The sequence below is a fragment of the Cheilinus undulatus genome, linkage group 3 (genome assembly GCF_018320785.1).
Source record: "Cheilinus undulatus linkage group 3, ASM1832078v1, whole genome shotgun sequence".
NCBI classification, from domain to species: domain Eukaryota; kingdom Metazoa; phylum Chordata; class Actinopteri; order Labriformes; family Labridae; genus Cheilinus; species Cheilinus undulatus.
This window is the reverse complement of record NC_054867.1, coordinates 32,455,609-32,470,364: the sequence shown is the minus strand read 5'-3', so window position 1 is coordinate 32,470,364 and position 14,756 is coordinate 32,455,609. Positions and strand designations below refer to the sequence as shown.

At 37.7% G+C, this 14,756-nt stretch overlaps 2 protein-coding genes across 16 annotated transcripts in view; one reads left to right on the top strand and one right to left on the bottom strand.

Annotated features, from left to right (window-relative positions):
- Positions 1–8,076, top strand: part of ca16b (carbonic anhydrase XVI b) — a 172,186-nt gene extending 164,110 nt beyond the window's left edge. Inside the window, exons 25-29 of the mRNA XM_041780135.1 lie at positions 168–296; positions 796–942; positions 1,029–1,171; positions 2,225–2,360; positions 4,487–8,076. Coding sequence (XP_041636069.1) covers positions 168–296; positions 796–942; positions 1,029–1,171; positions 2,225–2,360; positions 4,487–4,633 — 702 coding nt within the window. The 3' untranslated portion in view covers positions 4,634–8,076. The remainder of the gene's footprint in view (positions 1–167; positions 297–795; positions 943–1,028; positions 1,172–2,224; positions 2,361–4,486) is intronic.
- Positions 8,077–12,208: 4,132 nt separating this feature from the next.
- Positions 12,209–14,756, bottom strand: part of cadpsb (Ca2+-dependent activator protein for secretion b) — a 103,488-nt gene continuing 100,940 nt past the window's right edge. For all 15 annotated transcript variants that reach the window (XM_041780849.1, XM_041780906.1, XM_041780865.1 and 12 more), the window contains one exon: positions 12,209–13,472. In XM_041780849.1, coding sequence (XP_041636783.1) covers positions 13,296–13,472 — 177 coding nt within the window. In that variant the 3' untranslated portion in view covers positions 12,209–13,295. The remainder of the gene's footprint in view (positions 13,473–14,756) is intronic.

The following is a 14,756-nucleotide window of genomic DNA, read 5'->3' as shown; positions in this document are numbered from 1 at the left end:
TTCTCAATCTGTTTTTTTTTTCCCTCTACAGAACTTTATTGACAGCTCTGGCAGTTTGCTATGACATTTTCTTGGACAATGATCAGCAGTCTGTCAGCTTTTATAATCATTCAGTGTGAGAGCTCTGAGCTTTACAGAGGCTAACAGCTCTTCTCCTGTCACCTCAGGGTTACTTCAGGAGTAATGAGTTCATCATTACCCAGCATCCTCTGCCCCACACTACCACAGACTTCTGGAGGATGATCTGGGACCATAACGCTCAGATTATTGTCATGCTGCCTGACAACCTGGGGCTGGTGAGTAATCCTGAAACATAAAGCAAACTATATTTCCATAGCAAGCAGTTTTAACTTTTTTGGACTAGACTGGATAGCGGATATCTGCTTTTCAGTAGTTGCTGTTTTTAATTCTGATTTTGGAAATCAAAAAGATTATTTCCTCCCAGATATCCATAACGTAACTATGTTTATCCAAAATCAAAATTATGACTAGTAAAAACTGGATGATAGAAAAAGGAGATTTGCTTGGACAGATTCTCTCTGATATCTAAAATATTTATTCTTTATACTAAAGATTTTGCTGATCAGATTTTTTTTTTTAAGTTGCTAGTATAACAAAGTATAACAACAGATAACTCACAGACACGAGGAATCTTGAACAGAGTCTGATATATTGTGATATATCTACTGTATTTGTGTCATTTCATGGTCATACGGTACTGTCTGCATTTCTCTGTCCATTCATATGAGCTTGTGCCAAATAAATATCCTCAACCTTGCTGTTGTTTGTCCGCAGGCTGAGGATGAGTTTGTTTACTGGCCGAGTCGAGAAGAGGCCATGAACTGCATCGCCTTTACCGTAACCCTCATCAGTAAGGACAGACTGTGCCTCTCCAACGAGGAACAGATCATCATCCATGATTTCATCCTCGAGGCTACACAGGTCCCTGAAGCTCTGCTATATACCTTTTTGTGCCCTGCCAAAGAAGTCTAACATTAATGAAGTGATGTGTCTCCTCTGTGTGACAGGACGACTACGTTCTGGAGGTGAGACATTTTCAGTGCCCTAAATGGCCAAACCCCGATGCTCCACTCAGCAGCACCTTTGAGCTCATCAGTGTCATCAAGGAGGAGGCCATGACCCGAGATGGCCCCACTATTGTGCATGATGAGTAAGCTTGTTTGCCTCTCTGTCAACACTTTGAAGGTTCAACACATTAAAAGTCAAAGAAATGACACCTCTGACAGACTTATCCTCCTGAGATTCAATCAAAATGTAGTCCAGCTCTCTGTACATCTCTCTTATTGTATACTTTACATTTTTACAGGTTATTGTGCTTTCTTATTGTTCTATGAGCAACAACAAGACAAACGCCTTCATCTGGATGTGATTTTTGAGGGTTCAGATGTAATCGGAATCCTGAGATATTTGTTTCTCTTGGATTTTTGTTTTGTTTCACTTCATTTTTGCACTAGTTCTATGGGACAAAGGCACTAAATGTTGAGAGCTCTCTGTGGCTCCTGCTTTGAACGTCCTCTGGTGTCTACCATCACAGAGAATCTGCAGATAACTACTAGATAAATAAAACAGCGCTCTGAAGTCTCTTAGTAACAACACAACTATAACAACTTTGCCAGTTGTTCCCTGCTGATGTCTCTCCTGCAGACCTCTGTGCTGTTAGCAGCGTAGTGCACATCAGCTGGCTTAACAGTATAAAAGTGAAAACCTACATACCGAGTTACCCCTTTTCCTTCTTACATACATTCATTTATCTCTAAAGCTAAATATCAAAGCTTACATAGTTGGATTTTAACAGCTAAAAACTATAATCTGTATGTATTTAAACGCATTTAATCATTGAGATTAAGAATCCTATTTAAAATAATTTCCAAGCCAAAACAGGCAGCAGCACAATATTGTTATGTACGCTTCTATACATAAGTATTTACATTAAATGTAAACAAGTATTTGTAGTTGCTTATATCCTTTTTCATTCATTCATGTAGGTTACTCATCACTCTGATTAATAAAAGTCACAACTTAAACCAGAAAAAACGTATACTTGTCCACACAGAAACGAAAATGATATATTTCAGATTTGTTTGGAAAAAGTTTTCCGTAAACATAGGATCGTTCCATCCAGTTTAGTTTAAAAATAGCTGAATGAAAGCTGAATCGATCAGACAGTTGTCTCACAGAGCTTATTTTGTTTATTTTCTCTCAGGTATGGAGCCGTGTCAGCCGGCATGCTCTGTGCTCTCACCACGCTGTCCCAGCAGCTGGAGAATGAGGGTGTCGTCGACATCTACCAGGTGGCTAAGATGATCAATCTCATGAGGCCGGGAGTCTTCACTGATATAGTGAGTTTAATCTTAAATCAAATGCAATCAAATCAAAGCAAACTCTTTATCCTTGTGAGGTATTTTAGTGCCTTTTAAACTAACTTTGGTCTGGTTTTCTATTTTACACCCGCTTCTCTCATAATGTTTGTTTTCAAAATCAGGAATCTCTTCCCTGCCTTATAAGTTACCTGACAGCAGACCCACACAGATAAGCAAAAATTAAGAATACAGTGTAGCAACTAGAGGCTGAAATCAAGTATCTTCTCAGGAGTTGGTGGAGACCAAAACCCAGCAAACATTGGCATTAGACCTGTCAGATGGACACAAATATGTCTCTGTGTGAATATTATTCTTTAATCTGTTTTCTGGATGTGTAATCAGACATTATTGCAAGCATTTTCGTTTCATTGACTGGACTAGTTGATAACAAGCCAGAGCCTTGTGAACATAATGTTTTGCTGTGGCAAACAACTTTAATTTAATACTTCTCTAAAACATCAAGGTTGCATTGATCGATATTCTGTCAACTTTGAGCAGAAAAACATCAAAACAGGCGCACACAGCAACAACCTGAACTGGGCTGCATTTTGATAGCTGCTGTGTGAGCAAAGAAGCCCACCCTCCATCCAGAAAACACCCTGAATCTTAAGCATGCATCTCAAGTTGTGTTTTTCTCCTCTGTTGATTATTATTCAGCTCTGTTTTTGTTTACTGTAGAATATGTGAAGCTTGAGCTGCAAAGCACTGTGCTCACTGGTCACTTGGATATTCTGTCTGACATTTAGCACAGCTTTTTCAGTGGCTGTCTAATAAAGGTCAATGAGATTTCTACAGACTTTTATGCTGTTTTTCCAAACTACTGTCAGGAACTTCTACCAGTTTACCAACTGCAGGAGGAACTTGGCCCTTTGTATTGGGGTTTTGTGTCTTCTTTCATGCTGAGCGAACACAGAGCAAAACCAAAAAAGTCCAGTTATTGGTTCAAATCTAAGTGTGTGTTGATAATAGCTAGCAACTCCTGGTGTTTAACAAAGAAAAATGCATACATGAATGGAGAATAAAGTGACACACAGCGCCAACCATGATATCTTCTGTCTTCTTTACACATGTAGCTTGAACAACAATGCAGATCACAAGCTCTGTGATTGGTCTATTGAGTAGCGTTGCTGACTCCCTGTCTCTGAGTGTTTACAGACATATTAACCTGCTCTAGCCTGGCTATGCTTTGCTGCTTCCTCTGCTAGCTGCTTTTTGCTACCCTCCTCCACCCCATCTTCTCCTTTATTCTGCTTCTGACTTGATCAGTGTCATTCTGTTGAGCCTCCTCTGCTCTTTGGAGTTTTTTTGCTGCTTCTCTTCTCTGCTTGATGCTTACCACATAGGCTTGTGGAAGGGCAGGGGGATCCCAGAACAGCCACACTACCAAATATGAATAACATCAAGTGCAAATTTTTAACTGCTGATAAAGAAAATATTTATAATGATAAATTATGTGTGTTACTTGATAAAGTAGATTTAATGGTAAATTTCAGGCCAAATACCACTCCAAATTCCTTACCTATGATTGGCTATTTGCCTTGTCAGAGGGGAGACTGATATTAAAATCAAGTGTTTTGACTTTGTTGCGACAGACTGCCTGTAGGTTTCTTTCTATTCAAACATAGCACATTACCTTTTGTTTGTGCTTTACATGGTGACTTTGGCCTTACATCTGGGTTTTGGTTCTGTAAGAGATTAAGCTAAGAAAATATAAATTTGTCAATCTGTTGTGTAACTTTATAGCCAAAAAAACTAAAAAATATCATCAAGTCCACGTTAATAAAGGTCTGGACACAGCCTTGAAATATAAACATTTACAATTCTCTGGTTTTCCCCAGTTTGCAGTTCCTCACAAGTTGCCCCTAAAAGAGTTGTATCAGAAGATGCCAAATAAGGCACCAAAGCTCCAGCATGCAGAGGAGTGATCAATCTTTTTATTGTGTCTATATGAGCAACACTTTCATATTAGTTATTTGTTTGATTGTTAAATGATATTGATTTCTGAAGTCTTAAACGCCATGTTCCTGAATCTCTGTTCCCAGGTGTTAACAGGAATATAAAGGATGTTGTTGTAACCTGTTGTGTATTTCTGTCTGTGCACACAGGAGCAGTACCAGTACCTTTACAAAGCCATGCTCAGCCTGGTCAGTAACAGGGAGTGCGGCCTGAGCCCCATGCACATGGACACTAACGGGGTGGTGGTGATCGCAGACGAGTCAGACCCTGCCGAGAGCATGGAGTCGCTCGTCTGAGGACTTTCTCACAGGCACTTAATTTGTAAAAGAACTCGAGAACTTTTCTGAGGCCTTTTTTGCCAGACTATTGATTAAACGAATAACCTTATTACTTTTTATACTGATGAAAGTTTTTTGATATTTATGTTTTTGTCCTTTATTCTCTTGTCTTATTTGTTATCCTGCTGAGCGTTTGCACCTGTTTTAAGTTGACGTGAGGATAAAGCAGCTCTGTCCAGTTTGCACTATACTATCAGTGTTACTGCCTAAATCCAGTGAGTGAAAAAATTCTGACATCACAACACATCTGGGATCTGACTGTCAGACGGCGTCGGGACGAACCCTGAAGCATGAAGGCCAGGAGACATTCTGGCAATCCACCACTACAAAAGAAAACATCACGTCACGTAGCCCAGCATGCATTAAGTCACTTTGTCACCTCAGTCAATCTGTTTTAAAGCTCTGCCAACATGGTGGCGGTGCTTTTATCCCGTTAAGAGACGATTACCTGCCTATTATTCATATACTGTCCAAATATCTCACTGCTGTATAATGTACTTATTGCTTATTTTGTTTAATGTGTTACATCTAATGTGAACCTTTCTTGCTTTTTACAGGGATTTCTATTGTTATATTGTTTTGTAATATATACACATATATTATATCCTTCATAGCCAGCCAATATTTTTGTTGTTTAGTATTTTGCCTCTTTGTCCACTGGCCATAGTGAAGATGATCTTTTCTTTTTTTTAGTATATATCTTATGATGATTTATCTACAAATTCCTCTTTTAATTTTTTCCAGCCTTCTAACCTCAGCAGTCACGGCTTGTCTGTTAACACATCATAGGTTTCTCTGTAACGACACAGGAGAAATATTCACTCCAGGTTACATTTATTTACATTCTTAAATCACAGTGGATGCAGTGAGGATTTATTTTTGCCACATCAATAAAATAAACTGTTTTAATTTCAAAGTGTACACTAATAGATGATGATTACATTTTTAGCTGACACAACTGATGGCACAGGTATTGACCCTCTGTAGACAATATTTTGAACCAATCCTTTGTTATGGAGGGCTGTTTCCATTCATTCTCTAAAGTTCTATCAGACTTTAACTAAGCCTGGAAGTGAAAAGCAAAGTCCTTCCTACATTTCTCTCATATCCTGGGCTTTTTCATATTTTTCTGCCTTCAGTTTCCAAACTCACAAGCATGCAACAGAGCCAGCATCCTCCACAGAAGTATTTCAGGATGATTTGACCGTTAAACCCTCAGCAATGTCCCAGGGTCTCCCTGCATAACTTTTTCCCCTCTTTTCTTCCACCAGAGGCTTGTTCTTTTTGACTGGTTAAATGTCTCCAATCTCAGCCATGACACCCTGCAGCTTCTCCGAGGCTCCCTCACTCTCTCCGTGGTTTCACTCATGCCCTCGCCCATTCCTGTAACGCACACTCTGCTTTTTGAGCATGAGCTGCTTGAGGCAGATTTTAGAGCTGTGCTGTTCTCCTTCATTTTTTATCATTGTACTAGGGATATCCAGTGCCTTTGAAATGTTTCCTATCCCCCAGTGATCACGTATTTTGATTGATTTTTATAGGATATCCTTTGTTTGTTTGACTTAGTCACAGATATATTTAACCTGTAAAACAACAAAATAAACACGTGATCTCCATCCAGCATTTTAAGTATTAGAAAGATGAATACTAGTGCAATCGTTTCTTTTATACCTACTATATCTAAATCTATAGATTTCCTTTGAGTCCATTATGTGTGAAGCTGCATTAAAAAACACATCTAATACCTCCACTGTGATTATAAGCTGTAAATAACAGAATATATAGAAATCTAAAAGGGGTGAATACTTCTTGCAGTCATTGTTATTTTCTTTTTGGGGCTTTGATGCTTTATTTGTAACCAAAGATGTGGTTCCAGTTTGTAACATGTAAGTACTTTAGTTCTGAGAATTATTTAATCACCTTTAGTCTTTGAGAAACAAATGTAAAATATTGCCAGTGACAGCATAGTTCTGATTTAAAGGGGACATATCATAAAAAAACACTTTTTCCATGTTTTTGGGATATATATGTGGGTATTTGGATTAACTGCAAACCCACAAAATATGAGCTAAGTCCTTTGTTTGTGCTCCACCTACGTCTGAACTCTTACATCAATGTCATAATAATACCTGCCCTGCACCCGCTATCTCCACCCACGGCCATGAAAGCACAGCTGCACTTGTATCGACCAGAGACTGTAGAAAATGTAAGATAAATCCTGAGTGGTAGTAGCCGTTTGGTTACTGTAGGGGGTCCAATCAGCGGCAGCTGCTGTCTCTAACTTTCAATCAACATAGAAATAAGACAAGGGTGGTTATGTTTTTTTAACATTTTGTCTCACCTTGGCTTTTTGTCCTAAAATGCTTGTGAAACATCAAACCTATGGTGCTCATTCAGTATCTAAACATCCTTTTTTCACTGAGGCTTTAGGGATATGTGTGCTGCAGGAATGTTACTGGAATTTTCAAAATTCTATAAAGACAAAAAAAAATGTAATTAATTTACAACTTAATTTTTTTTTATGTATTACATAGAGTAAATAATAATGATTGAGACTTTTTTGTACAAGCTACTTTTTTCCCATCTTTTGGGGACCAAAATGTGGAAAAATAATCATTCTGAGACAAAAAAATCTTCAAATTATTTACATTTTCAGGAAGAAAAAGTCCCTGTGCTTTTTTATATTGTGTAATTATGAGCCGTTGTTCAAAGCCGTTCCTGACTGCAGAGACACAGAAGGACACATCTCAGGCTCGCTGTCTCTTTTTCTCTCCATTGTGAGCCATTCAGGCTGCTCAGGCTAAGTGTTACATATGCTCTGTTTGACGATGGAACAGCCTGCCATTGGTTGTCACAGCCCATGTGACATCCGTTATAGGAATTTTGTATGGTGACTAATGCTAAGCTAGCGGAAGAAAAAATTGAAATAATGATTAAAAATTGATGAAAAAACTTTCAATATTGGAGTTACTGATGCAGATTCACTCTTTAAAGACCATGGAAAGTCACCGAAGTTCCAGGATGGCTAGAAAATCTACTGTAAGGGTTAAGAAGCATTATTCATTAGGATGGCAAAATTGAGGGTGTTCAGAGGGATAAAAGTAGCTGAATATGACTAAATGGCTCAAAACTTATTTATAAATCAAATAAGCTGTGTCTTTACTTGTCGTTTGCAGCAGGGAAGGTCTAAGAGGGTTAAACCAAAAGGGACGAGTATAGAAACATTCACTCCCCATACAGTGTGTGCCCATGAATGCATTAAATGTCCTGAGAAATTAATTTTAACCCATTATAGCCTGAAAACACAAATCAGAGCCAGAAAATTCTCATTTTCTGGAAATCCCCCCAAAAATCTAAATTTCCATAAAATTTATCATATATATTTTTTGTATCTCATTTGATACATTTGGCAGTTTTGGTAACTGATAATCTACTTGAGTGCATTTTTATTGTTTATCAGATTGTAGTCAGAATTTTTTTTTTGTGATTTATTGATCCTATTGATTAGATAGAGGTATCATAAAAGTGTGTATCACATATGCTGCAATAGGCTTTAGGGGCTTAAACCGTTTGTCACCATGTTTATTTTAGTTGATAAAAAAAGCATTTAAAGTGGAGTGTAATTTCAGATGCTTTTATTAGTGACTTGCTTTCTTTTGCACTGCCTCATTGGCTTCATTTTTCAGCCACAGAGGTTGCCGTTTGATGTTTCACACCCTGTAGAAGAGAGGGGCAGGGTAAGAGGGCGCTTATTTACATTTGAAGAGAGACACACCAAAACTGACCATTCTGAGAAAGGTTTATAGTGAGTTTATACAGGGTCAAAAACCTCATGGTGCTTGATCTGTATCATACTGTGACGAAAGCATGGCACAGATGTTTCATGAAGACCACAGGGGACTGTGTTAAAAAGCTGGAAAAGTGGTATGATATGTCACCTTTAACCTCAGAATCTCAGAAGAGTATCAGACTACACACAGCTTTTCTCACCATAGACAAGAAGATTTAAAATGCAGGCTGTAAAATGTGTTTGATTTTTAAAGATATTCTGCTACCACTATTTTTTCGCCAGCCCTCTGCAAAGATCCGTTTTTTTTTTTTTTAATCGATTTTTCGGAATCCTATTTTTTACCCTCTGTGAACACCCACATCTCTGACTGAGGGGAGTTCACTGAATTCAGTGAAAACTCTCCAACATTTGGAGAGAACTCCATATTTCCAACCACTCCACCTTGCAGCTTAACTTTTCTTTGCAACCGTTTGTTTTCCTTTTGAATGAATGCAAATGAAGCTCTATGTTTGATATTTCTACGCTCAGTGAAAACACGAGTGCTGTGGCTGAACACATGTATGTCCTTTGACTTTAATGTCATCTTTGTGATCACAGAAGTGTATATTTTTTATACAAAGACTTGGTTTGTATAGTGCCCCTGTAACAGATTGTACTTTTGTGGGAAATGTATTATGAAGAAATCCACAAAACCCCCTTAGTCTTACCTGCACCTGTGAGGTCCATACTGATATTCAAAGCCGATTTTTTTTCCTGAAATGAGCACCTCTGTCCAGGGATGTGCTATGTCTGCCTCAGTGCATTTCAGCCAGGTTGGTAGTTAAGTCTATTTTGTAACTTAAATAAACAAATAAATGGTTTTGTCCATCATATCACACATTTATATGAGAGTATCATAGCCATGTGTTTCTATGATGCTGTCATATACAATATCTCTAGTGTAATAGTGTTATTTAATAGGTAATTGTATTGTTATATATTAAATAAAGTTTGGGTTTGGGTGCACAGCATCCATGTATCACATTAAACTACTGCTGGAAGAGTTTTGACTTGAATAAGACACCTCTTCACCTTTTCACCCTGTGCTGGTCAGACTGTAAACAACACTTTTGATGGAGTTTTCCCACAAGAGAAGTAGTAACATTCATCAATAACCTATAACACTTGTTCTGTTCAGGGTTGGGGAGTACCTGGAGCAAATCCCAGCTTTAACTGGCTGGTCATGATTGCAGGGCTGACATAAAGTCACTGAAAATTTTAAGTGCACCTATAAACCTAACGAGCATGTCTTTGGCCACACTGAAAGACCCTGTCCAGGAACTCTTTTGCAGCCTTAACCACAGCACCCCTGGGCAGCCCTTAAAGTAGTAATAGTGGAACTATTCAATCACATGAAAAGTCGTAAGATTAAACTTAGAATTGTGGCAACAAACTGACTTAAAGTTTCAAAAGTAAATACTGAAACCAAGGGCAAAGATGTCAGCTAAGACATTGGAACTACTGTTTGAGAACAGCTATACTTTATTGCAGTGTGTAAATTCACTGTGTAAAAATCAGTTACTACTTTGTTATAATTTTATTGAATGGTTGAGAATAAACTAGAAAGTAATTTCTCAGCTTAAATGTAGTGTAGGTACAGGAAAAGAAAACCATGTTTGGATTGCTTTTTGTCATATTTAAATTGACTGAAAACTGCTGCAAAATAGTTAAAACTGAAGAAGAATAAGAAAAATAGCTGATTTGCCACCTCAGTCAAAAATACTTAAAGGATGCAATCCTAGAGTCACAGTGACGTTTTACATGAACAGTAAGATCCAAATCTTATTTGAGATATTATGATTATGACCATTATTATTCTATATATAATGATTTGTATGTGTCTGTGTGTTATGTGATTGAGCTTTTCTCCACACTACCAGTCACACCACACATGAAAAGGCACTGTGCATGATCAGAAAAATTCCCCATATTGAATCGATATTTGTATGTCTGATATGTTAAAAGGAATAAAGTAAAAGTTCAGGTTCAGGTGATCACTGAGACAAAGGGATATGATGAGGATCAGACCAGGTGTGAATTGCAGTACTTAAAGTTTTTCGGGTTTCAGTGGCCTTGACTGCTCACCCAGGTAGTCTCTCCCTCTCTGTGCATGCAATAATGCAGACATCATAAAATCAGCTCCACTCATCTGCTAAATGACATTGTAACTCGCTGCCTTTTTGCCTCCATGACTGTTATCACTTTGATTTACACTGAGAGTGACATCTACATGACTGCAGTGCAATCAGAGATAGTTGATAGATGACTTATGAGATACTACTGCATTGAAATAGTACGGGCAGAAAAAAGCTGAAGCTCTATGGTCCAAAACATGGCAGCCTCCTGCTGAGTCCATGATTTCACATTTTCTCAAAATGCACATTATACATGTAGAGTTTCTTCATCAGGGTTTCTGTTAAGGCCTTGTGTTTGATGGTGTAACATTGTTGTTTTATATCAGGTATGTCTTACAGCCCAGCCAGAGATCAGATTTCATCTGACCAGCAAAGTGTCTGTGGAGACAGTATATTTTGAAAAAACAAGAAAGGATTACATGATAGCATAATCAGGGTAAAATGCCAGCACACATATCAATCATATGTCATGATATTGTTACATTTTGAGGGACAAATTAAACCAAAGTTGGACCCAAATGAAAAGCTGTTTGGGAGCCTAAAGAGCTCTTCTGACTGAGCTGAGGTAAATGATCTGGATCACTAAAAAGAGCTAAAATTTTTATCCCTAATATCTGATTTGGGGGCTTGTTGTTACAATGGAAATGTCAACTATGCTTGCCAATGACATCTATCAGTTGCTGATGACAGTACATATTGCTTCTGTATGACACAATGTATATGAACACTACAATATATTACATTATTATTTGAATGTTAACTCTCCAGTAGTGTAGAACGATCCATGTACAGTCTCAAAGTTTGAAAAATGATCACTTAAAATGAATAAAAGGAATCACAATAGATTATGGGATACGTAATTCCTTCATTCTTGCTAAATGTGCATTCAAATGCCAAATCAAATGTGTTATACACAGGCAGCTTGTTGACTTGGTACCTGAATTAAAAATGTTATTTTAATTCTCAAAAAAGTCACTTTAGGATCTGCCTATGCCTGAAAACCCAATCTGTGCTCACCATAACAGGCCATTCGAATATTATCTGCCCCTCACCTGGTATCTTCCCCCATGTAGCTCCACCAACAGAAGAGATGGACTGGGTAGTGACATCCATCTATTATCCGTACCACTTGTCCTGTTCAGAGCCCTGAGGGTCTTGAGCCAATCCCAGCTATCAAAAGAGGTGGAATACGTCCTGAACTGGTCGCTTATCGCAGGGCTTACAAGGAGCTCAGCTACATTTAAACAGATGTACCAAAATAGGCTGTTCTGAGATAGACTGTTCAGAAGTGGTTTATTAGGGTCAAAAACCTCTGGTGCTTGATCCATATCATATTTTGACAAAAGCAACGCACAGACTTTTTATTTAGACCACAGGGGACTGTGTTAAAAGGTGAAAATGAGTTATGACATGTCATCTTTAACTGAGTTTAAAACAGCTTTATAAATCTGTTAACATCTGTTGTGTCTACCAAGTCCTACCATCTCGGCAGTCTAACAAAGGCTACTTTCCAAGCCTCCAAAATCACAGAGGACCCCACCGTTTAGTCTAATTGTTTCTAGTAAACAGGACAGATGATGCACATGTACAGTAATTTTTATTTCGAGGCCACAGCTCTTGCATATTACAACTGTTGGCTTTCATAAGGCAAAAGCAAGAATGAATCCACCAGCTAATTCACACAGAAAACAGAAAGCGTTTGGGGAGGGTGGGAACCCACAGGCATGCAGCGATGGCTCAGAATGCAATGTACAGCATTTTATATTTATATATATATTTATAGAATATATACAAAACAACAGTGAGACCCAAACAAATGCCAGACATCTCATTCTACACAGTTACAGAACAAAGACAGACCAACTTTTTTTTATAATAAAAAAAATTATTTTTGCTCTTTTCTCTGTAAAAGTGCAACTCAATTAAAATACAACCTGTTTCAAGGCCTTTTAATGTTGAAATAAAAATAGAATCTCCCAAGTTATCAAAATGGAGCTATGAGAATATTGCATCTCTAGAATACCCACTCGTTGAAGTTCAAGATTCCTAATTAGTAATCGAGATAAGATCACATAGCATTGACACATGATAAAAATGCAGGTCTAGACTTACTGTTGATGTTAAGAACAGTGAGTAGACGACAGTGTATCTGTAACAGCCGTAAACAAATACAGAGGTTTTTAGTTTGAAGCAGTTGGCATTCACTTAAAAACAGACAAGACAAAGAAAAGGGTCCACACACTCATCATCACGACAATGTACCATTATGAATGTAGAATACGACAAAGAAGCGCCATATAGGTTTGCATTGGACAGGGACACACCTATTTAATCTCACTCAACATTGTCAAACAAATGGTTCTCCATATTGCTTAGTAACACATAGAAATGAATTTAGAAATGAATGAATCAAAGATAGGTGCTATCTTTATCATGACACAGCTAAACTGCCAATCTTAGTTATTTTTTAACATTTTTATTAAGATTTTCCTCAGTATAAGTACTATTTTTATAGTTTATAGTTCCTTCATAGGCATTTCGAGCTGACAAAGAGGTCCTAGAGTGGCTATCTGAGTTGGTACATGCATCGGTAACCAGGCTAAAGTCAAAAGTGTGAAAGGGGGGTCGGGGTGAGGGTGGTTCGGTGTACAGGGCTCTAGTCGTCCTCTTCGTCTTCCTCGTCGCTGTCCTTCATGGAGATGCCCTGCATGCCTCCTTCCCTCACTGAAGCGGTGGCCTCCTCCACGGTCAGCCTGTTGCGCACCGTGTCGTACATCTTGCTGTTGAGGGTGGAGTCGAGCACACCCTGCAGGCGGAAGTCCCGGTACTTTTTCTACAGGAGCAGTGAGATATGTACATCAGCAAAGAACTCTGGGTGTTTAAAATTTTATTACCAGAAATACAAGTATTCCCTCTTTTACGTATACCTCATTTTATACTGAACAAGTGTCCTCCAACCCCCACTACTACTCCTGTTGCTTAATGTGACACCACAAAACAATGTTGTCAGATTTAAGCCATTTTCCAACATACATTAGCTACCAAGTGGTTTGTTGCTATTTCTGGCTAAGCTGAAAGGTTAACATGGCGTTTAGGCTTGTATTTTAATTTTTTACTAATCGTTGTCTTTTAAGTTGATTATATCCATACAGCTAAAGCTAATGTTAGCATCTAACAGCTAAAATAGAGTAAGTCATTTAAAGTTTATTCAAAGTACTGCATAGCTACTTGTGATACCCAAGGAGCTTTTACAGTAAAATATGATCTTTTATCAATGTGCAATAACAACAAGGGAATATTAATGTCCGACCAGGATGGTTATTGTAAGATGTGACTTAACCTAAATTAAAATGTAACAGCTATTTTGGGATGAAATCTGGAATATTTCTCTTGCAGTTTGCCACTGACCATCAAGCCAAACTACTGGCCAGTTTCACATTGTTGACAGAAAGTTGAACCTCCTTGTTTTGGCTAGTGTACTTTAATTTTTTATTCAGGAATTTGATGCTTTTCAAAATGTACTTCAATACAATACTTGCCCCAGAAAACAAGTAAAGTTACTGATTTTAAAAGTACTAAAAAAACAGAAACTCAATTACAGTAATTTGAATAAAAGTAATTGGTTCCTTTCCACCCCTGCTGGAAATGAGGGGTGATTATGAATAACTGCTTTCCATCAAACTCAAAGCAGATATAAAGTGCTTAACAAATATATTAGACCACCTGTCCTATTTGTCTCAAAGACCATCCAGCATCATGAAGTGCTTTAATGCGGACTCTTTCATTTTCAGTCAGCTCTCTACGTTTTACCATTTTGAACAGGAATGAGGAATTCCAAACTGAATTCACCCAAATTTGAGCCAGCTCACTGGGCTTTTCTGAGAAGTCAGAAATGAATCAAGCATAACATTCAAGCACTAAAACTCATTTTTCTGTTCAGGAATGCAAGTAATTTGACATATTAATCAAGAAATATTAATGTGTTTACTATTTTTTCAGTTTTTTTGTAAATCAGTAAATTTGAAAATTCATGGATAACAATAATAATTATATTTTAGCATTAAAAATATCATTTGGGTTAAAGAGCTTCTACATATTGGTGTATTAACAATTGCAG